We start from the raw sequence: 23,685 nt of genomic DNA, 5'->3' as shown, positions 1-23,685 counted from the left end.
CAAATAAAAATATAAAACACCCAGTTAAATTTGATTTTCAGATAGAAAACAAACAGTATTGTAGTATATCTCAGGCAATATTTGGGACATATACTAAAAATATTTATTGTTTATTTGAAATTCAAATTTAATTGGGTGCCCTGCAATTTATGTGGCAACCCTACCTCCACAACCACTCTTTTATGGTACCGTTTTATTGTCTCCTTGGGACTTTTCACTATCAGAAACTGTGTTTATTGCCTGACTCTCCGGGCTCCCTTGTTCATAGCTGCATTCTCACAACCATCACGGTGCATAGTACCTAGTAGGTGCTCAAAAAATATTTAAGTATTTGTTACAAAGGTGACAAATTCTTTGTTACAAAGAAAAATAGAAAAATCAAAAGCTATGAGAGGTTACTAACATCTCCACGGGCATACTGCGAGCTAGAGGAGGCTGGAATCAGACAGCATGGTGCCAAAGCTCAGGGAACTCTTGCATGATTTCCATATTTAGGGGTGCAGAGGGCAGTGGGGGAGGGAAGGGACACTGTGTCACCTGCCTTTCAAGAAGCTCTCTTAGTAGAAGACCCTTGAATCAGTAGATTTCGGGAGAAGCAAAGTCTGAATGAGTTAAAATGCCTTTTCTATTTGCCTTATAATGAAGCAACCAAAGGAAAATGCACTTGAGTGAAAAGAACAAGATTCTTCGCGTTTGGAATGGGGGTCAGAGGCAGAGCGCATCCTCCACATCTTCGTCTACCTTAAACTCCCTGCAACTTCAGGGCTGGCCTTATTGCCAGACTTCAGAAACCTCTAGACCTTGATCGCAAGAGAAACTACCAGTGCACATACAAATAAAGAGCGGGGAGGGGTGGATGGCGATGAAGTCAAGACAGAAGAAATCAAACTCTCGTTTTGGACCCAGGGCGCGCAACGGGGCGGGGACAGCGGTGTTCAGCCCCAGAACTCAATCGGGTTCATCTCTCCGTGTGGACGCTTGGCACCTCTCAGAACCCACCGAAGGCGCATAATCTGCACACGAGCTCACTTCATTGGATCCAGGCGTTCACTAGCGGGCACGTCCAGCGGCTGGCCCAGAGCGAGCTTCGTGGGAACTGTGGCCGGATCCTAGGAAGCAAGCTGGCTCCGGTCCCTACCCAGCTCCACCTGGCTCTCGCCTGCCCGCCCTCCCTCCTACCCAGGAGTTGGAGGATGGTCCCGGGGCACTCCTGTGGGGCTGCTGGTCCCCTGTGTCTTCAGCCGGATCCTCTCTATTGTGTGAGTCCCGTGCGCGCCCAGTTTGGAGGCAGCCGCCCCCGCCGCTGACAGGTGCTGCCCGTAGGGTGCCGGGTACGGTCCCTGGCGCAGCTGGACGTGCACACCAGGGTGCGCGTAGCTTCCAAGCCCGGAACCAGCGAGGAGGAGGAGGCCGGGCGCGGCCTGGGGGACTACAGTGGACTGCAGCCGCGGAGGTCGGAGCTAGAAACTTTGCAGGCGCAGCGGCCAGGATTTGGTGACAGCGCCAGCCCACACCAGCAAGTGCAGGAGGAAGAGGCGGCGCCGGAGTCCCGCGGCCCGAGAGCCGCGGCGGCAGCGGCCTCTTTCCCCGGCGCTGGCCTGAAGCCGCTGGGCGCTCCCAGCTTCTGCTGCTGCGCCCGCCGCCGCCACCGCCGTCGCCGCCACCACGGTGGGGCTCCCGGAGGAGGCGCAGCAGGAGAGGGCGGTGGAGAAGGAGGGGGTGGAGGAGGGAAGAGGAGGAGCAGGGGGTGGAGGATGGAGCCCCGGGCTGCCGCGGCGGGCTCGCCAGAGCCTGTGGCAGCATCCTCCTCTTTCCAGGCCCGGCTCTGGAAGAACTTGCAGCTGGGAGTGGGCAAGAGCAAGGGCGGGGGCGGCGGGCGCGCTGGGGCGCCAGAGCGCCGCACTGCGGACACCCAGTCGCCCTCCCCGCCACCCCCAGGGGGCAGGCGGGATGCACTGGCCAGCGTGGGTGGCACGGGCAGCAGATGGAGCGGCTTCAAGAAACGGAAGCAAGTGCTAGATCGCGTCTTCTCCTCCTCCCAGCCCAACCTGTGCTACTCCTTGCCGGAGCCCCTGGAGCCTGGGGGTACCGGCAGGGCAGAGCAGGGGTCAACTCTGCGCCGCCGGATTCGTGAGCATCTGCTCCCCGTAGGAAAGGGGCCGGCGGCAGCTCCGGGAGCAGGCGGAGTGACGCCTCCTGGCGGACACTCCCCAGACTCAGTTCCCTCTTCGTCCTCCGCCTCATCGTCCCTGTCCTCATCGCCCCAGCCACCGCCAAGGGGGGACCGTGCCCGAGATGAGGGTGCACGGCGTCGGGGCCCCACGGCGCACTTGTGCCATCAGAAGAGTTCCTCCCTGCCGGGCACCGCCTGCTTGGAGCAGCTGCTGGAGCCACTGCTGCCTCCCGCAGAGCCAGCGCGGATCCCCGCGGAGCTGCGGATCCCGGAGGGGGGCGCGGAGCGCAGCTGCAGCCCGGTGAGTGACTGGTGGGCGTGGCTTCAGACTAGGTGTGCGGGGCCTTGCCTCCTGCTTTGGGGGAACACGACTGCAGAGTTGCGGGGCGGCGCGGGTGCTACCTACTAAATCAAACAGTGGGAAGAAAACATCTCGCCCCGGCTTGGTAAAGGTAGTCTTCTGACTTGCACCTGACTTTACTTTTGACAGAAATACTACCACCTGCCAGAAACTGTTTGGGTAGCTTTGTGAGTTGCCAATGACAGTGGAAGTATTAATGGTAGCCAAATAGAAAAGGCATAAAGTTAGATGTAAAGTGGGCACTTTTTGGAGGACCACTAGAAGGGCTCTCCAGCTGTGTCCCCTCGTCAAAACTAAAAACAAACCCGACAACTTAAAAAATGATTGCAGCCAGGTATGATGATGGTGCGTAGGGGTAGGCATTTGAAACTAACGTTTTTCTGGATGGAATAGAAATGGAGAGAAGTGACTTAATGTTAAACATGAGATCGTGAGTCGGGGAAACCCTTGCAGCAGAAGTCTGCACATTTTCCCTCCGTTGTTAAAACTTCCTGTTGCAAGTGGATCGCTCGCCGCCCAACAACTGGGCAGCCTGAGCGTCTCATCCGAGTTAGATATGGTCCTATGGCTTTTTCTAAAATTTAATAGTCATCTGAAGCGATTGCGTTTCAAGTATGCTGCTTTATACATCATGTTGACTTCCTTGGTCAGGCAAGTTTGGTCAGGCAAGAGTCAAGTAAAAAGTAAAAATGTACCTGTAGGATCCCTAAGGTGGTCCACTGAGCGGCTGCTTTTACTCTCTCAGTTTTGTAGAGGCGAGGCTCTCCTTTTGTAAATGTTTATCAAATAGTGTTAATGCTAATAAATACAGAGGATGCCAAAAAAGTGTATGTATGCACAGTTTAAAAAAGGAAAAAAAAACTATTGAAATTGTAATATTCAATATATACCAATAACAAAAGATGATTATAAGTCACGTTTGACTTCTGCTGTTACAAGAGATGCTCAAAGTGGTTGCCATCAGTGTCCAGAAACTTTGATTATGGCGAACTACTGTTTAAGCCATATTGACCAAAGTGTCCACTTGTATGCATTTTTTGGGCACCCCTGGTATTTTGAACGTTCCATTCTGCCAGGGACCTCTTTTCTTTCAATGTATCTTAGCTTATGTAAATTCTCATTATTTTGATTTTGAATTATTGTGAGATTAATGACATATACGTTAAAACTTAGATTAAAAGTTGAACTACAAAAACCATAAGGTGATGTTTTGAAGGATAAGATATGGGCATAGATGTGCTTTCAGTTGAAAATATTTTTAGTTCATGAGCTAATTTATTAGTATATAGTTTCAGAAAATAAAGCAGAACACAGGTATTTTATCGTTTAATAAACAGAATTGCTTGCAGTAACCTGATGTTACTGATATTCAAGAAAACACCTGATGTTCTAGAAAAAGGTTTTAGTTCTTCTCAGTAGAGTAAGCAGAGATATTATTGACAAAAAGCCTAAATAAACCTACCTTTACTTTTATCCTAAAAGAGAATTGAATAGAACTGTTTCTGGTTCCAAAAGTAAGGTAAAAAGTCATTTTAAAAGGATGTTTTAAATTTAGTATAGATGCATACTGTGTATTTAAAAGGCATTTATTTGTGAGTGTGTATCTCATCCTAATATATATGAATTTTACAGTTTGGATACTGTTTACACTTATTTTTATGAACTTTTGCAATCAAGAATAATAAACAGCAAAGAATAATTGAATAATTTTGGAAGGTTGGTATCATATTACTGCAGATGTTAACTTACTACATTACTTTGCAGTTCACTGAAGCAAGATATTTTCAAAGCAAAAGCAGAGAATTCTGAATTGATCTGTATGTTGGTTTTTACCAAAAAGTTTTCAGATACCATCACTCTTTAAAAAAATACTGTTGTGTCAATACAAATTTTGTATTCAAAACACCTAAACCTATTTTGGAGAAGATACTAAACTAACATTATCGTGTGTGTCTTCACCATATGCTGGCCACTTTATAGCCTTACATGGTTTAACACAGCAGTCTTACATGATAGAAGTTCTTGTTGCCATTTTTATGCATTAGGAAACCAACTCTCAAAATAATTAAATAACTTTTTCAGGGTCACATGGTTAGTAAATGACAGAGAGAGGTTTTGTACTCAAGCCATTCTCTAGAATCCTTTGATTACCTTTGACAAGTTTTAGAACTTGCTGTGTATCTGAGATTACTTCATTCCTATTGATTAATACCTGCAAGTTTACATACATGTTTTTATTATATTAGTTTCAGGTATACAAAACATAATGATTAGACATTTACACCCCTCACAAAGTGATAAACCCTCCGCAAGTCTGCCACCCCTCTGACATCGTATATATTCCCTATGCTGTACTTTACATCCTGTGACCATACACACACACACACATGTACACACAACACAACACGCTGCCAAAAAAATGTATACACATTTTAAGAAAGGAAAAAGCTATCAAATTTGTAATACTCAATATATAGTCATGTTTGACTTCTGCAATTACAAGATGTGCTCAAAATGGTTACCATCAGCGTCCAGACACTTCTGATTATGGTGAACTACTGCTACATAGATAACATTTCTTAAAATGTGTATACATTATTTGGCACTCTGTGTGTGTGTGTGTGTGTGTGTGTGTGTGTGTGTCTGTGTGTGTATACACATACACATATGTTTAATTATATTTGACATTCAATATCATTCTACTTCAGCTTCAGGTGTACAGTGCAGTGGTCAGGCATCTACACTATTTATGAAGTGATCCCCTTGATAAGTCCAGTGCCCATCTGATACCATACATAGTCTTTACAACATTATTGATTAGGTTCCCCATACTGTATTTCACATTCCCGTGACTATTCTGGAGTTTTTCCTTCATCCCTAGAATCAGTTCTATGATGGAATAGTTATATTAATTTGTTTTTTGTTCTCTGTGATGCATTGTTGCATATCTATTATATCACGTTTACAATGACATTATTAATCATACCATCTATAGTTCTAAGGAAGCTTTTCATTATAAAGAACTAGCGTTTCAATGAAGCCATAGGAGGAATAAAAAAGCTAAAGTATCTTTCAAAGAATAGGTGAAAGGTAGGGTATAGGCAGAACAAGAAGCCCTGAGGGGCTTGTCCGGTACCAGACACAGTCCCAGAAAGAGGAACCATTGTTGGGTTCCCAGAATGTCCTGCCTATGGAGCCTTGTTCCCTGAGAAGAGGACGATTTTCTCTGTTATGGGTCACAAATCCAGCTACCAGGAGCATTCTCTCATGAATATACAAGGGAGGATTCCTCAGTCCTTGAAATACCTCTCTGCCCAACTCAAAGGAGCCCGCTTACCTCTCTGAATGGGGAAGAGGAAGAAATAAAGTCGGAACCTGGAACAGGAGGAGGACTCACTGAGGTATCCGGGAGCAGGCCTAACTCTGCTGTGCCCTTCCCAGCTTCCTACATGTCTCACAGACCTTTCCTTGCTTTCCTTGCACCTCATCTCTGAAGATACTTGGGCTTGGGGAGGGAGTCTAGAGCACATGCAGATTTCAGTTTTATTCACAGTTCACAACAGATGGGAACACATGAAAGAAAAGACAGTAAAAGCATCATTACATCAGTCTCCAGATTGTCTATAAAACAAAGAACAAAAAAACTTTCTTTCAAGGAAGAAATAAATTTTTTTGCAAAAACAAGGCAAAGGGCTCAATTTTTTTCTTTTTCTCTGCTTGATCCTGGCATCAGCCATATTCTCCAACACACTTCCCACCCCTCCACCCACTGGCCCAGCATGAGGCCTCAACAACATACTCTGACACTGGGTGGAGATGTTAATCAAAAGCCAAAAATCAGTTTGGGTTTCTGGGGAAGGAGATTTGGAAGTCACTGATGTTCAATGGTTAAAACTGAACAAACTACCTCCTGTGCCCCACCAGCCCTCTTGCTATTGTTTTCTTTTGCCAAACATACCTTTGAAACACATTATAACGCACTTGAAAATGCCTTGCACATTAAATAATGTGTGTTATTTAAAATATTCCACTTTGAAAAAAATAAAAAAGAAACCACTTTCTTCCCACTGATTCTAATTCACGTGTCAGGCCATATTGTCACACCAGATGCATTTCATTTTCTGCAGTACAGTTGGGAGAGACGCTTTCTCAATTTGTGTGCATATCAAAAATATGCCAATTTTATGTATTCTGTCTTGAGTTGCTAAAATTATATTTTGCTAGCATCAGAAAGTCAGTATTTTAAGATAAAGAGTGAGGGATATGTTGTGTTTTTTAGTGTTTTAACAAAAAGCTTGTAGTGTTTATGAACGTTAAACTTTTATTGTTCTTTCAAATTCATTTTGTTAAAATTGTCTACATAAAGGACTAAAATGTTTTTTTCAAAAAAGTGGGTAAATTATTCAAGGTATGATAGAAATGTTTCAAAACATAGTAAGAGGAACGTTCATTGATTGGGATGAAATTCCTAAAACACATCTGTAAGCCCTAACAAAAAGTGGAAAAATATTTTCTATCATAGTCTATATGGGAAGTGCATCTTGCTTTATTAATTATCTGACCTTTTAAAGAAAACCTGTATTTTTAAAAACTATTTCAAAAGGTGATCTGCGTTAATTTTTGCTATCTATTTTTTCAGGTGTTTTTAATATTACTTCAAAGAACATAATCTTAGGGAAGGCACAAATTAAAAAAATGTAATTTTTTTACTATTTAAAAAATTTTTATTAATCTTACTGGGGTGACATTGGTTATTTAGGTTTCGAGTATACAATTCTATAATACATCATCTATATATTGCATTGTGTGTTCGCCACCCAGAGCCAGTTCTCCTGCCATCACCATACATTTGACCCCCTCTACCCGCTTCTGCCATCTCGCCTCCCTCCTTACCTCTGGTAACTGTTAAACTGTTGTCTGTGTCTTGAGTTTTTGTTTGTTTATTTGTCTTGTTCGTTTGTTGCTTTCAGTTTTATATCCTACACATGAGGGAAGTCATGATTGTTGACTTTTTCTGACTTATTTCACTTAGCACGATAATCTCAAGATCCATCCATGTTGCCATAAATAGCAGTATTTCATCTTTTCTTATGGCAGAATAATATTCCATTGTATATATGTACCACATCTTCTTTACCCAGTCACCTATCGAAGGACACTGGTTGTTTTCAAGTCTTGGCCACCGTGATTAATGCGGCAATGAACATAGCAGTATATACATCTTTATGGATAAATGTTTTCAGATTTTGGGGTAGATATCCAGAAGAGGGATTGCTGGGTCATATAGTAATTCTATTCTTAATTTTTTGAGGGACCTTTATATTGTTTTTCCATCGTAACTGTACCAATTTACATTCCCACTGGCAGTGTATGAGCGAAAACCACTAAGAAATCTACTAGTCACAAAAAGAAGCTCCTAAAAGTAGCATTAGTAGGTTTTTCAAAGTAAGGGTGGGAGGGGATTTGATCTTAGGACATTTTGGAGCAGAATATGAAGTGAAGTTTCATGTGTGATAGCATTCTTGAAAAAATACTGTGATCATCTCCAGAGAAAGGGTGTAATTAGTGAGAGATTTACTTTAGAGTGGGATTTTTCCCTCTGTAACTTTTAGTTACTCTCCTGTTTGTCTGGCAAATTTGAGTAGAGCTATTACTCTTGCATAAATGGAAGTGTTATAACATACACATTATATGAGATTGGCTTGTAACAAAACTGAATAAACACTAGCAATTGCTGTGTTAATTGTTATTATTGAACAGTATTTTAAAGTTTTGGCACAGCCACCACTACAAATAAGTGGGTGGTTGGAAAATATTAACAGGGATCTTTGCTGGTACTTTTCATTTAATTTAAGGTATGCATTATTTTACTTGCAGTGGTGGCAAAAGTAGCTCAGAATTAACCAAGGCAGTATTGGTGACATGACAACTTCACACAGAAATGAAAAAATCTTATGTTACTTTTGGCAAGTATGTGCACATTATCATGCAAAAGTGAATGAATGCTTTGAAGGATAAAATAGGGTTAATGGATTTATAAAGAAAATAGGACAGACACTCCCCCTTTTTCCTTTTGCCCCACTGTTTGGAAATAAGGGATGATTTCACAAAATTAAAGTTGAATAATATAGTTTTGGTTCCTCAAGGAAACATATAGTGTGGTTTCTTTGCTCATGATGAGTATTAAAACATTGTCCAACACTAGACTGACGAGAAGTAAGTAGTATGTCTAGATAACATTATAAGCATTGGCAAACTCTGAAGATTCAGAAGTAAGGTTTATGCGTTTTTGTTGTTGTTGTTAATTCATAGTTATTTATGGTATCATAGCAGATATCTGTTTTAGATAAGCAGACATTAATTTTTTTGAAACCTGAAACTTTTTTTTAGTTGGAAAATGTACTAAAAATTATGTATTTCCCTGCCTCAGTAAGTCAAGCATGCCAACTAAATAAGACCTTTTCTCAACAATTGAGGATAATTGTTTGAATACTGGCTTCTTGGGGGTTTGTTTAATGTGCATGAAATAGTTATTGTACTAGAACTGGCTTTAGGTAAAATTGGTTGGTTTCATAAAATTATAGTATAAAGCATACCTATTTATGACAAGTTTTTCTTTCTAGAAAGTTAATTATTGAAAGGTATGAGGCAACCTTCCTCAAGTTTTTTTTTTTTTTTTACTTGCCAAATAATCTTTACTGTTTTTATTTACGAATTTTGATTTGTCCGTACCATTAAAAATATCATCTGTTTTTTCCAACAGGATTAACTTTATGTACCGTTTTGATTTCTTTGTCACTGTCAACCTTTTCTTCTAACTTATATTGCTTTTTATCAATCAGGTGTGGAAAGTGATTACTATCCTTCAACATTTCAAGGTGTTATGCAAATATATTTTCCCTTCCAGTGTATACCAGTTTCTTATTAGAATTTTTTTTTCAGCAGAATATCAGCCCATGATTTCCCTGTCTCCAAATATCTGTATTTAACATTCTCAATGTAAGCAATGCGAAAAACTGTATTTTCAGTATAATGAGATTTAAAAGTCCAGCATATTGCCTTCTTGAGAGAACAATTTTCCTGTGAAGTCTGAGATATTTTACACCAGTCCATTTCCCATTCTCTTGGGTCCTAGCCAATCTGGAAAATTACAATACATGATAGACAAATGGGCCTCTGGATGTTTCAGAATTTGTGCCTCCTTTGAATCCCATGGTTCTATTCAAAGAGGCCCCTTCAGCATTAGCAGTCTCACCCTATTTTGGTGAAGCCTGAGCTACCTACACCAGTACCGCTAGAGTAGGATTTGGCAAGCCTTAGTACAATAGACCTATTTAATAAGCATTGTAAAATGGTTCAGGAAAATCACTCAATAAATGGTTGCTGAATGAATGAATGGATGATGGGATGAACAATGCTTTCTTGTTTCTGAGTCTCTTTAAGTCTGGCAGATGTATTTGACATTCCCCTCTTCTTCCAGTCGGTGGCTTGGCTTTACTCAGTTTGTACTTTAATTCTGGTTCATGTCTGTGGGCAGGAAGGGAGGACATGAAGCCTACTACGTACATGGCGGCTATACTGTGCTCACGAGGGGGATGGAGGAGTGGTTTCTTTTTCAGAGGTCTCTGGCTCAGGGCTGCATTTCTTGGTGCTGATCTCTGATCCAAGGTATCCATTTTTGCACCCAAGTCTCCTTTTCTGGCCTCTGACATTGCACCCCCACATCTGGATTCTAGATACCTGCTGATATATTGTTACTTATGATCTCTGAGTCTTGAACTCTGCTTGAATCTTAGCTCAAGATGCTTTCCTGCCTGCCTCACGGCCACTTTTCCTCAAACCCATTTTCTTAGAGTAGATTAAAATCCCAATCTTGATCAAGAATCCTGCCCTCACTAGCCTGGTCCATTGCTGCCTCTTGAGTGCCAAGGGTGTGAACTGGGTTTCAGACAGCTGGCCAGTTGCTTTTTATAATGATCACCTTTCCAATGCTGAGGCTACTTAGAAACCACCAAAGCCTCGCTCCAGAAAATCTACTATGAAGCATCTGGAGCAGTGCTGTCCCATATGGCACCCACTAGCCTCCTGTGGTTTTGAGCCCTGGGAATTGTGCCATAGGTGTAAAATACACACTTGATTTTGAAGCCTTAGCTTAAGGAAAGAAAGGAAAATATCCCATTACTGTTTTTTTTTTTTTTTAAATATTGCTTGCATGTTAAAATAATATTTTGGATATAATGGATTAAATAAAATATATAATTAAAATTAATTTCACCTGTTCCTTTGCATTTAAAAAAAGTGGCTACTAGAACACTTAAATTATGTGTGTGGCTCAGATTTTTATTTTTATTGGACAGCACTGATCTAGAGCAGGTGTTCAAACTCCATTGCCCACAGCGGCCATCAAAGTAAGAAAATAAGCAAAAAAGATTTGATGGGGCCCGGGGTGAAGCAGGGAGCCCTTACCCCATTGAAGGGGCAGCTGACTCTCAGCTCCAGCTGATGGCTGGCATGCAGTGAAAGAAGCAGGGTTGCCAAGTTTCTAGGTTCTTTCATAGAAGCCGAACATCTGGATTTTTATGTTGAAGTCTTGAAGTTTTGATAAATAATTTGTATTTTTTAAAAAAACATCACGGGCCAAATGAAATCTATCTCTGGAGTGAATTTAATTATCAGTTTGACCTTGTGACTCAGAGAGCTCATGTGTGATTTCTCTTCTTCCCTCCCAGTGCTAGGCATAGGTTATTTGGGACACACTAGGTGTCAATACATTTTACACAGTAATGCAATCTGGAATGGTGGGATGGAAGCCAGAATGCAGTGGTTGAAGGGTGTCTGGAAAAAGGAGGTAGGGACAGGGAGAATGGCCAAGAAGTTTGGTTCTATCCAGGGGATAAAAGGAAGTGGTAGAAGGAGAACTGGAATGATCTTGGCGTGGGATCACGATGTTAGCATCAGATCATGATGTTAGCATGGCATCACGGGAAGGATTTTTTTTTTTTTTAAATGGCTATCACCTGAGTGGGTTGATGAGTAGAAGCCTGCGGAGAGGGAGAAGGAGAGGTTGAAGTGAAAGGGGAAGAAGGGGGTAATCAGTGGGATGAGGTCCCTAAGGACGTGTGTAGGGGTGGGTCCCAGAGACCAGGGGAAGTGGTAGCCTCAGTCAGAAGATGGATGCAGGAAAGCAGGGAATTTGGTGGCAGCAATTTGAGGGTGTTTCCACCTCTGCCTTGTTTGAAAGTGTAGGTTAGGATTTGGACACAGAGGGATGGGGAGAAAAATATGGCTGTAGGCACAGAGGGGAATAGTGCCCTGTGTGTTTAAGAAATGGGGAGTCAGTAGTGGGATGAAGCCTAGGGTGTGGGAAGGGGGATCGTGGGAAATAAAGGTGCAGGTGAAGGTGTGCCAGACTGAGGGGTGTGTCTAATGCAGTAGTAGGGACCCATGGAGGCATTTAAGCAGGGAGACAGGGCCAGGTGAGCCTTAGAAAGGCAGCAAGAGATAGGGAGACCATGCGAGGTCACAACGATCCTAGTGGAGTTAGGCAGTGACCTGACCTTGGGGTTGGGAAGATGGAAAGGTTTGAAAGACCAGGATGTGGCTGAACCTTTAGAAAAAGAGAAAAGTGGAAGGAATGAATCAAAACACGTTTCCCTTTTACTTATGCCTTTGATTTTTCCGGGTGTGTTCAGAAATGTCGGTATTGGAAAGTCTTTATAACTCGTGGAGAGGGAGAGGGAAGGCTGAGTTTTGAATTTGCTGGTATGCAAAATGGTTGAGGGTGCCAGGCTCCTGAGTGGCAGATTTATCACCTATTTACTGTAAAAGCTCGTTCTTTTTAGTTATTTTGTATTCTTCCTGAATAAGAGAGTTCTTTTCTCTGCAGGACTACGCACTTGAAGTAGTGAGTGTTAATGGAGAAAAAGAAAGGGAAAAACAAGTTTGTCAGTTTAAAAAAACAGGTAAAACAAGAAAACCTCCTACATATCCCTGTAACATAGACTCATATGGTGCCTGATGTCACAGTGGCTACATATTTGGAGAAATATAATAAAAGGGTGTAGACTCCATGGACTGACTCTATGGAAACCTTTATTCTTCAGGCAGTATGCTTGAAACATGTTAAATATGCATTCTCTCTGATGGAAGGTTGATCTATTGTGTATGGCAAATGATTAGTTTTTGAAAGTTGCAAATAGATATTCTCTCAAAATAGAAACCGTATTCTATCTATGCCCTTAAGGCATATTTGACTACTGTTCTTTCATTGAAATGTAAAATAGTTTTTGATAAAAGAAAAATTCAGCATTTGTATAGTTGCCCTTGAATAGTATTTTTACCACATCAAACTAGAAATGTTTTCCAAAATGTGTATTAAGATTGGAATCGATTCTGCAGACAAGTTCCAGGTTGTTATCCAGCTGTTGCCAAGCCTCATGTTCCTTACAGGTCAGAATGCTCTGAACCAGCATGGCCCCACCTACTCCTGGCCCAGAGCAGACATGGCTGTGCTTTTCCCTTCTCCTTTTTTCACGTTCCTCTATTTTTTAAAGGGAGCTGGAGATGAGGGATGCAGTCCAGCTGAGATTGGGACCTTGTCTGGTTCTCTCTGCACTTGCATATATGCCAATTCAACTCAACAGTTTCAGGTGAAAAAACATTTACTTAACCATTTTTGTCATCACCTGTCAGGCAGCATCTATTTACTCCAGACTCAGGCTGCTGCTCTGTGATTTCCTCGCTTGCTTTGTGGGAACCAGCATTGTGAGACTTAGGGGAATGGGCAGAGATGGGAGGGAGACCTACATTTTGCAGTTTCCCAGCCCCGTGCCCTCTGCCCTTTTCAAGGAAGATGGAACTTTGTCAAGTATTCTTATATTTATTCCTCTCTATCTGACATTTTCACTTTCTCTGACTTCAGCTTTATTCTTCCTGGGTATATGGCAGAATATGAGGAAGAACTATATGGAGCTTACCATGAGAGAGGATCTTGGTGTATCTGGGATGATCAAGCATGGTCTTAGTACTATCCAGGTGGTATTTTATTTGGGTCTTGGCTCCTCATTTTCTACCTTCCCAATACCTGCCTTACAGCTATTTCACTTCTCTTTCTGGGAACATGGGTAAGGAAAGTAAAAAGGAAATGAGGCTTTTCTTTCCTGTTTTCTTTTGAACATTTCTAAACTCATTTATTGAGGTGACCATTACACTCATATCAAAGCCAGATAAAAACACTTAAAAAAAAAAAAAGAAAATGACAGGCCAATATCTCTGATGAACACAAATGCAGAAATCTTCAACAATATACTAAGATATTTAACAGCACATTAAAAGAATCATTTACTGTGACTGAGTAGGATTTCTTTCTAGAATGCAAGGATGGTTTAACCAAGCATTTCTTTTTATTAGAGGCTTTCATAATGTTTTTTCTTGCATTGAAGTTTAAATAATTGTCTCCTATGATGTTTTGACATTTTGTGTTGCTTTGACATATGCTGCATACAAACACACACACACACACACACACACACACACACACACACACACACTTAATGCCGTCACCAGGAATGGCTTATATACATACCTATTCTTTCACATGCACTGTATTTTCCACTGGAGTCAAAGACAACCAGGAAAAATACAATGTTTTTTCATTTCTAAATTTAATATGATAATACTAAATTTCAATGATAACATAATTTTTTTACAAATGTTTTAAGTTTCTCTAGTCTGAGTAACTATAAAATAACCTGATCAGCCAAAGACCGAAAAAAAAAAAAACAATGAGAAGAAAACTTTTATGTATTACTATGGGGTGTGTTCTACAAACATAACGAGTAATCATCTTGCTTTGAATTTAGACTAGTATATAAGGAATGCCTTTTCTTTAGTAGAATAATCATTCTTCTATAAGTATCCATCTTACCCTGTTTCCCCAAAAGTAAGACCTAACTGGAAAATCAACTCCAATGTATATTTTGGAGCAAAAATTAATATAAGACCTGGTTATAGTATAGTATATGGTATGATATGATATGATATGATATGATATGATATTAATTATAAAGACCTGGTCTTATATTAATAGTAAAATAAGACTGGGTCTTATGTTAATTTTTGCTCCAAAAGATGCATTAGAGCTGATTGTCTGGCTAGGTCTTATTTTTGGGAAAACATGGAATTTACACCACCATGGAAGAGAGAGAGGTCATTGAATTATTCGCTTAATATTTTGAAACCTAGATATCACAATAGGTAATATCTATCATTAGTATTATCAAGCCTTGCCTGGCTTTACCATCACCAAATGATCCTTACAATTAAAAAATGTGGAAGCATTTTTGTAAGCTTCTTTATAGAAATAGTTCACCTTTTAATTAGAGAAAAAGTGATACCTTTAGGATAATAAATCACATTCGCATAATACCTTTAGGATAATAAAGATACATTCTCATAATCTCATAAAAAAGCTCATTTTTTGAAATCACCTCCAAAAGAGAGTGGGAGAATATCTGAATTAGGAACAAATGGATCTGGGATGGCAGAGCCTTTGTGTTGGCTGCTTAAAGAATGTGCAACCTACTGTTAATGTTGCTAATGATTCTTAATGGCTCTTTTTAAAAAAAAAAAAAATGTCTCACACCATTTTATTACTTAATTCATCCTCTTAATTATATCTGGATTGTATCCTGAGTGGTGTATTTTCAAGTGCCCATTTCATATTTTAAAATCTATTTATTTTCTTTCTAGGAGTATAAGTCTAATGCGAATTTTAAGCAGCTGCACACATTTTGTTTGTATTTGGTGCCAGAAATTGGCTGTGTGACTTAGTTTTGCATAGCATCCATGAATTTCTTCATGGTGTTACCTATTGTGGTAGGGCTTGGCTTTACTACCCTGCCTTTAAGTGAATTTTTGTTAAATCACAATTCACCTTCCGTCTTCCGAAGTTGTGTTACGTGAGGTAGGACACACGGATTGCGATCCTCCTCTGCCCTCCCTGAGCTTGGTTTTGTTTGCTCAGTTGTATTGTCTCACCTCCGACCTAAGGCTAACTAAAATATGGGGCCACTTTAAAATGACACTTTATAACTAGTATTAATCGTAGCTAAACATACAGAACATTTATTATGTATGGCACTATTTATTCTAAGGGCTTTCTACGTATTAACTCGTTTATTTACTATAACACTCTCTGAAGTAAGTTTATCAATGTTTGCATTTTCTAGATGAGTAAACTGACCCACAGGAGACGAAGTGACTTGCCCAAAGTCACACTTCACTGTAACTTGGATTCAGGTCACCTGGCCCTTGAGCTCTACAAAGGAAGGCGGTCTGAAGTAGGTTGTGCCTGCGGAGCCCCGTTGAGGACAATAGAACTCCAAGGGGAAGTTTGGAATGAAGTTCTAAAGACTTCTGTTCCTCCCCATCTCAGTGTGACATGATGGCTCCTCTTTGCCTCTCCCATTGCCCTCCCAGCTTTCTTATTTTTGAAGGTTATTTTGTACAAGTAAATTTAATAACAACAGATTTAGTGTAATGGTTAGAAGATTTTGGTGTCGGACGTAATCCTGGCTGTACCACTTCTTACTGGTGATATGCCCTACAAGCTCTCTTTGATTGCTAGATAAAGACACAGCGAACAGCTGTTAAATGTCAGTAATGCTTAAAAAGAGTCTTCCTCACCAGGTACCCCACTGGATCATCACCAGTATTTCTGTTATTGATATTGTTATTAGGAACATGTTATTAATTCCAAGACCCTCATAATTATGTATTTTCTGTATTTTATAGCCTCATCTCACGTCTGTCATTAATGCTTTCCTGTTCTGTGAAAGGCATGGATGGTATTAGGGAAAAGAAACAAAATAGATCTATCTGCTAGGCATACTTTATACAGTATCTCCAATAAACATTATATGTTATGTACACTATCTTACTTAAACCTTACAGCAGTATTCACAGAGAGGTATTGTTCATTACATTTTATATCTGGGAACTTCTCAGGCTGAGTAACTTGTCTGAGTTACTCACAGTAACAGATGGCTGATTTCTGCCTGGGCCATAATTTCTAGGGTACCCACTACTCCATCAGTTAGTGAGGGAGGCCACGTCAGTGGACCAGAGCCAGGTGTGACTGATATCCATGCCAGTGATTAGTGGTTGGGTCTGGCATTCCTTCAACACCAGCCTTGCTAATGAGTCTGAGTGTCACCATTGTTTTGGAGAGACAGCTGGAGAAATGTGCTACTATTGGTTGGAAAAAAGTGTCCAGAAAGATATCGTGAATGGGAGTGGGTGAACTTGTTTATTTGGGGGCTCAGTTCTGAGAGCTTTTAAGTGAATATGTTTCAACTCCTTCTTGTAAGTTTTGCACATGTACCTTGACTTCCAATCATGTTGTTAAATACCTGTGAAAAATAAAGCTATACATTCTGCAATTAGTGTAGCTGTTAAGATCTCTGGACAGGAAAACAAATAGTTTTCTGAGCATTTGCTTGTTTGTGAATATGCCTATTTGGAGTATATTCCTTTAACATGGAAAAGGCAAGATATAAATTAACGTCTTCTGAATTTGGTACAACTCTAGTTTCTTAGTAATAATAACAACAGCACTAAAATCTTAGTCTTGTGCTGGTCACTGTCTTAAGTGCTTCCTAGGCATTGCTTTGTTTAATCTTTGAAGCAACTTTAAAGGAGCAAGAATTCTTCACCTCATTTTATTGATAAATCAATGGAGATTCAGAAAGGGTGAGGAAAATTGCTCAAGGTCACACAGCTAGTAAATGACAGCGCTACGGTTTTGTACTAAGTGCTGGCTCTAAAACTTATGAATCTAACTGCCATGTTACATGGCTTCCTTTACACTGACGAGCTGCTACATCTGCTCTTGAGCGTTGTGTAGCTCTTTTCCAGATATATGTGTGTGTACCTGAAAGATCTCCTTATATTACAATACCAATGATTCCTTTTTCTCTCCCTTCCTCACACGTTTATTAAATATCTATTCTGTGGTTAACATGGTATCTTGTCGATACCTTGATAAAAAAAGACCAATTCCTGATCTAGTAGAAGAAATTTCCATTAAATTAAAAAAATACACATATCATTATCAGTTACAAGTATGATAAGTGATTTCAGAGGAGTACAGAGAACTGTAGGAAATAATTGTAAGAGGTCTCAACCTAATCTTGAAGAAAGGGGGTCGGGGGGGGGGGTGTCAGGAAAGGCATTCCAAATGCAACAAGTAAAATTTAGGATGAAATAAAAGAAGGAATAGGAGTTGGCCCAATTTGGGGGAAGTTAGGGTAGTAAGGGATGTGACATTTAGTTCTGGGCAAAGAAAAGCACAGCAGAAGTCACTTAGGGAAGAATTGCCTGCGGCAGCTGGGATTTGGTGAGTAAGAGGGCAGATGAGGGGGATGGGTCTGGAAAGGTTGGCACGGGCTAGATTACTCAGGACCTTTTGAGCTGTGGGGAGATTTTGGACCTCTGCAAGCATTGAAACAGTCTTGAGAGCCCAGATGATTAGCCATGAAGAGGGGAACCATTTTCAGGAAAGTTCATGACTTTGGGAATAGCTTTTCTTTGCTGCTATGTGTGGACACACTTTGCAATCATAGAATTGTAAAAAGATAGAGAAGTATGTTGGCACTACCATTCTCTACTAAGATAATGGTATTTTTAAAATGTCTATAAGAATTAGAAACATGTACTGAATGAAAATATCTTTTCCTCTGGAAAAACATGCCACTTCATTCTTCCTATTGCTTTTTTTTTTTTTTTTAAATTGGAAGGTAAATGAAGGTAGGAAAGGCAATCTAATCTCCCATTGTCAGTACTCGGGGAAGAGATTCTCATAGCACATTTCAGAGGTAGGTAGAGATGAAAATGAGATAGGAACCCGGGATCCAGATGTTGCAGCTGTAAATTATGGAGAACATTTTTTTGTGAGCTTCCAATTTCTTTCCGGAAGTTAGGGTATAAAAAATATAAATGAAGAACTTTGGAAAGGGATTCTGTAAGGAGGTGTACATTTAAAAGGCTGTTATTTGTTAACATAATTAATTGTAGGGGTGAGTAGGAAGACTGCTTGTTGAACAGATCTAAAGCACAATAAAGGAGATTTGATTTAACTTTTATATTTTTCTATATTTTTTAGATATGAAACGTAAGTTTTATATTTTCATGTACAGTCAGTATTCACATTTATGAAACATTTGCAACAGTGTACTCAAGTAAGAAGGAAAGCTTAAAGTATGTAAAAGCTCACCATTACATTTGTCAACACAATGTAATAGGATGAAAAAGAGGAAATGTCCCAAGTTTTTCATTGAGACTATAGCCCAACAAACAATCAAAGCTGAAGTGGCAGCATAAGCCAGCCTACCTACCACTCTGAAAGCTCAGGGTATCGATTTTAGCATATCTGATAGGCAAGTGTAAGTGCTCAGAAATTGTACCAAGCCCCGCCCACATCAGGCCTGCCAATCTGTGCTTTGACCTCTCCAGCCAATTACTGTGATGACCAATACCCAGGCAACATGGGCTGCCCTAAGCACCCATGCGTTACTGTCATCTGGAATAGGACATAACGTTTGCTAAAAACTCAATGACATAAGCCATGCCCAAGTCTTTTGAGTATCAAGAACTTACTTATTTTCTATCTGCTGTAATGGAAAAGTGTGACGTGGTTTCTTTTTTTCTTTGTCATTATGTAGCATTTTGCTGGAGTCATAATCATGTAAACACTGTACTATTCAAACAACGAAGATGTTTAACATTAATTCTCATTCTGTTTGGGAATCATAGACCCTTTTCAGAAACTAATGAAAGTTGTGGCATTCTTCTCATAAAGAAACATAAGTGTACATAAAACTGATATTGTTCATTCACCTTCAATCAAGGAAATCCATGATTTCCAACCCACGGACTCCGGAACCCTTGACTAGTACCCTTGGGATCAAAGGAAAACTCAGTGACAATTCTCATAAATAAAATGGCCCCATTAGCACTAGAAAACATAAAAATTTGAGTCTCTGGGTTTTCAGTTATGACACTGTATATTTATCCCAGAACCTTGCAGGGTATGTGATTGATTCTTAAGAAAGAGCTATAGATTGGCCTCCTAGAGAGAAGTACAGATGTGCCCAGAAAATTAAATAAATAAATAAATAAATAAATAAATAAATAAATAAATAAATAAAAATCAGTTGTGGCCTATAGCATTTACTGATGAGATCAGCATACAACTGGAACTCTAATTTGGTCACAGTTCGAGTTTCTTTTTAATATTGGGTTCTGTTTCCTGGAAATTGATTTCTATTCCCTTCTTATTCTTGTCTTTAGACTCTTCTTTGGTACTGACCCACTGAGAAGTAAGATTCCTGTACTGGAATGCAGTCTAATGTACTGTTAAGTAAATTAAACCAAGAGAATTACCGATCTCAGGAAATTAATACAGAGACTTAATTACCTCAACATAACAGCTGTTGGGATAATTGGTCATTTGTGCCAGCAAACCAGTGTGAATAGAATTTTGTCCTCTCAGTTCTCTCTACTCATGCTCTTTCAATGAATCCATGGCCATCTTTTAGAAATAAACGTGTTACAAAATGTAGAAAAGCCCGTAATCTGGAGTCACTTTGAAAGAGCTTTGTTCAAGTGAGAAGGCAGTTCTCAAACCTCAGAGGTGGGTAGCTCAGAGAGACATGGATCTGTGCTGTGTGCGCTGGGCCTTGACAAACGAAAGCACAATTACTTCCTTTAAAATAAACAAACCAAACACAGGCCTAACTCAGAGCTCTTTGCCTGGAAGCTTCATTCTCTGCTTAGGGCAGTGGCCTTTGTGAAGGAAGATGGGTGAAGCTGGTGGTGGAATGTCGGTGCCTGTTGGAGAACTGATGCTTGGTGTACCAGGGATGAGGAGACACACCTGCTTCCGGGGTTGGTTCCACCAACCCTGTTTGGCTCTGGGATTGGTTCTGCCAGTCAGACTTGGGTTGGAAGCATAAGAGGCACACAGTGGTTCCCATCATCATAATTTGAGGAGAGGTGGGTAGGAATGGAAATGTCTAATGAGACAGATGGAATTCAGGGATCAGGGATGTCTTATTCAGAATGCTTTCCTTGTAAGTGACAGGAGCTCAGTTCTTCCTGGACTTGGCTTCAAGTCTCTCTGTCTACCCCTCTGCTCTGTCTTTCCCTCAGAATTGCTTGGCTTTGGACATCTTTTCTCTTGGGTAGTTTCTCTCTACATGGTGCCCCCCAGCAGCTCTTGGCATACATCCTCCTTCCAGTTCTTGGGAGTGAGTCATTGGAATGATTTAGATCCTTATTCCATCTGCTGTGGCCAGGAGATGAGGTGTTTGGCCAGTTCACGTGTGTATCCTTGGAGCCCAAGAGTGAGGAATATCTAGTTTAAACAATGTAGATTGACAGTGGGAGGGAGGAAGGTCCATAAAGGCAAATGAGATTGATATTGGCAGGCAAAAATCTCCAGTGTCCACTTGGGGTTTGGTCAATAATCAGCAGTTGGGAAGATGAATGACCAGCCATACAGAAAATCTATCTGTGAGCTGCTGGACTGAGCGCCTGGCCTGGGACACGGTGCTCACTCCAGCCCGGCAGAGGGAAACTGTTTTTCCTGTGTTTTTAATATAAAATGAGCATAGAATTTAGAATAAAAGAGTATGTCAACTAAATTTTTTAAATGCCTTTTTTGAATGGGTTATACTATTTGTAAAGCCAGAGTAATGAGACGACTAGTTTTAAAGTCAGCTGTGGAACAAATGATAGCACCTGAGTTAATCCAAAGCTTATCTCATTTGTTGAGTCCTAGAATGTCAGAAAGTAACCTTTAAAACATACTTTGTATTAGGGAGATACTGATGCTTGGGGTAAATACACTGGAGCAGTTAAGATATTCTGTCCTTTCTCAGAACCTGCAATACAAGCAGTTCCTGATCTGTACCTTACTTTATCAGTAGTTTCATTTATACAAATATATTTTAGTGGTATTCACGGATCACTGCCTCAGTTTCTCCTACTGTCCCTGCCACCACACTCTGAGAAACAAATGTTGCCTTAGAGGATCTGTGGTTTCAGTACAAAGGAAGAGAAGAAATAGTGCAGAAGAAGAATAGCCTAGGTGAACTGTCTTCCAGAGCCCAGCAACCTCTCCAAACCCCATTTTTCTCTTCTGTAAAACTGGGGGAATGACATACTCATTTGCTGGTGTTTTTAAGAGGGTCCAGTGAAGCAGTATGAGTTCCTGACAATGTGGTAAGTGCGCAATACATATTCATTATTCTCCCATGCCTCCCTTGCCCTGTTACTGCTAATGGCCTATTAATTCCATATTTGGCTTAACAAATATTTTCTTTAAAAGTTACACCAGTGATTTATGGTTAAGATGGAGAACTGGGAAAATGCAGTGCTTGCATCCTCTCACGGCCACATCAAAATTACAACTAAACTACAGAACAACCATTATTGATAATCGCCTGAATTCTAACTGAACTGAAGTTTTGCACTAACAACATAGAGAAGCAGCCACCTTGAGACTGGTAGGAGGAGCAGAGACACGGAACGGGCTGGTCCCACACCTGAGTGTGACCATCAAAAATCGGGAGGGATATGTCGGCTCTGGAAGTCACCCACAGGAAGAGCGAGGGGTCCCAACCCCACACCAGGCTTTCCAGCCCAGGGTTTCAGTGCCCGGGGAGAGAAGTTCCCATAACTTCTGGCTGTGAAAACCAGTGGAGATTGTGGCTGAGTGAGAGGAGGGTGGCCACAGTCCCTGGTGCTCCTCTTAAAGGGACCATGCACAGACTTACTTGCTGACGGACTCACTCCATCACTGGGGCTGCAGCTCCAAAGATGCCAGGGACTTACAAAGGATGTGAGTTCTCTGGTTCCAGAGTGAGAGCTGGAGGGGCAGCTTTCACCCAGATGGAGGAGCTGGGGGAAGCCATTGTTTCTTTGTTGAGCCCTAACCCCTCCCTGAGTGTAGATGCAGGCAGACACCATATCTGAGTGTCCATCAAAAGCTGGCTAACATTGTTCATTTGCCCCACCCTGGTAGTTCTGAGACCACCAACTTGGCCCAGTCAACTTTTGGGCACACCCAAGCCGCTTCCAGTGTCTTTTCCATACACACGGCCTGCCTTGGTTCATGCTGTGGACTTTCCTAAAATCTCTCAAAGGTTCAATAAACCCAAACAAACAGCATCTGGCTTCGGCATGTCTTGTACCTCTGGCTGAGCAGCTCTAAGCCTGGCACTAGTAACAGCCAGCCTCGGTTCCTGATTTGGCCTCTCAAGGCACTTCTAAGCTGAGTGTGGGCAGCAACCATATGTGAATTGCTTTGTGGCTCATGCCAGGTCGCCTTTGGCAGGGCACAGGCTGCGGCTGAACTTGGCCTGCAGTGGGTCCCCTCCCAGGAGACCCCAGGGTTGGCACACCCAGTAGCCAGCTTGGACTGAGTTGGAGCATCTCCCGGCTGCCTCCAAGGTCGACACACCCAAAGGGCAGAATTGGCAGGCACTAGAGTCCTGCTAAAGCGAGTCCTGCTCTGTAGGGTCAAGCCCCTGCACCACAGCATCTCCACTGTAGTCATGGCCAGTCCTCACAACAAATCAGACTGAGGATCTGTCCTTCCCGTTGACATGCAAAGAGCAACTAAGGCTCAACTACAACAGGAAGGCATATACAACCCATACAAGGGACGCACCTGGAGCACCTGTCTCTGGTAACCAGGGAGACTGTGCCACCCGGCCCCACAGGACACCCACTACATAAGGCCACTCTACTAAGACCGGGAGACATAGCTATTATACCTAATAAATAGAAACAAACACAGGCAAAAACCCATAATGGGGAGACAAAGAACGTGCCCCAAATAAAAGAACAGAGCAAAGCTACAGAAAAAGAACTAAACCAAATGGAGACAAGCAACCTAACAGAACCAGAGTTCAAAACACTGGTTATAAGGATGCTCAATGATCTCAGGGAGAACTTCAACAAAGAAATAGCAAGCATAAAAATAGAGATAGAAAACATTAAAAAAAAAAACCACACAAAGAATACAGTAACTGAAAAGAAGAATACATTAGAGAGAATCAACAGTAGATTAGATTACATGAAGCAT

The 23,685-nt window shown here is 41.2% G+C and overlaps 1 protein-coding gene across 1 annotated transcript in view; it reads left to right on the top strand.

Moving 5' to 3' along the window:
* The first annotated feature begins 435 nt into the window (after positions 1 to 435).
* Positions 436 to 23,685, top strand: part of MCTP1 (multiple C2 and transmembrane domain containing 1) — a 492,067-nt gene continuing 468,817 nt past the window's right edge. The window contains 1 exon segment of the mRNA XM_033110903.1: positions 436 to 2,474. Within this exon segment, the coding sequence (XP_032966794.1) occupies positions 1,755 to 2,474 (720 nt within the window). The 5' untranslated portion in view covers positions 436 to 1,754.

Source organism: Rhinolophus ferrumequinum, chromosome 7, assembly GCF_004115265.2.
Source record: "Rhinolophus ferrumequinum isolate MPI-CBG mRhiFer1 chromosome 7, mRhiFer1_v1.p, whole genome shotgun sequence".
Lineage (NCBI taxonomy): Eukaryota > Metazoa > Chordata > Mammalia > Chiroptera > Rhinolophidae > Rhinolophus > Rhinolophus ferrumequinum.
This window is presented reverse-complemented; position numbering and strand designations above follow the sequence as displayed.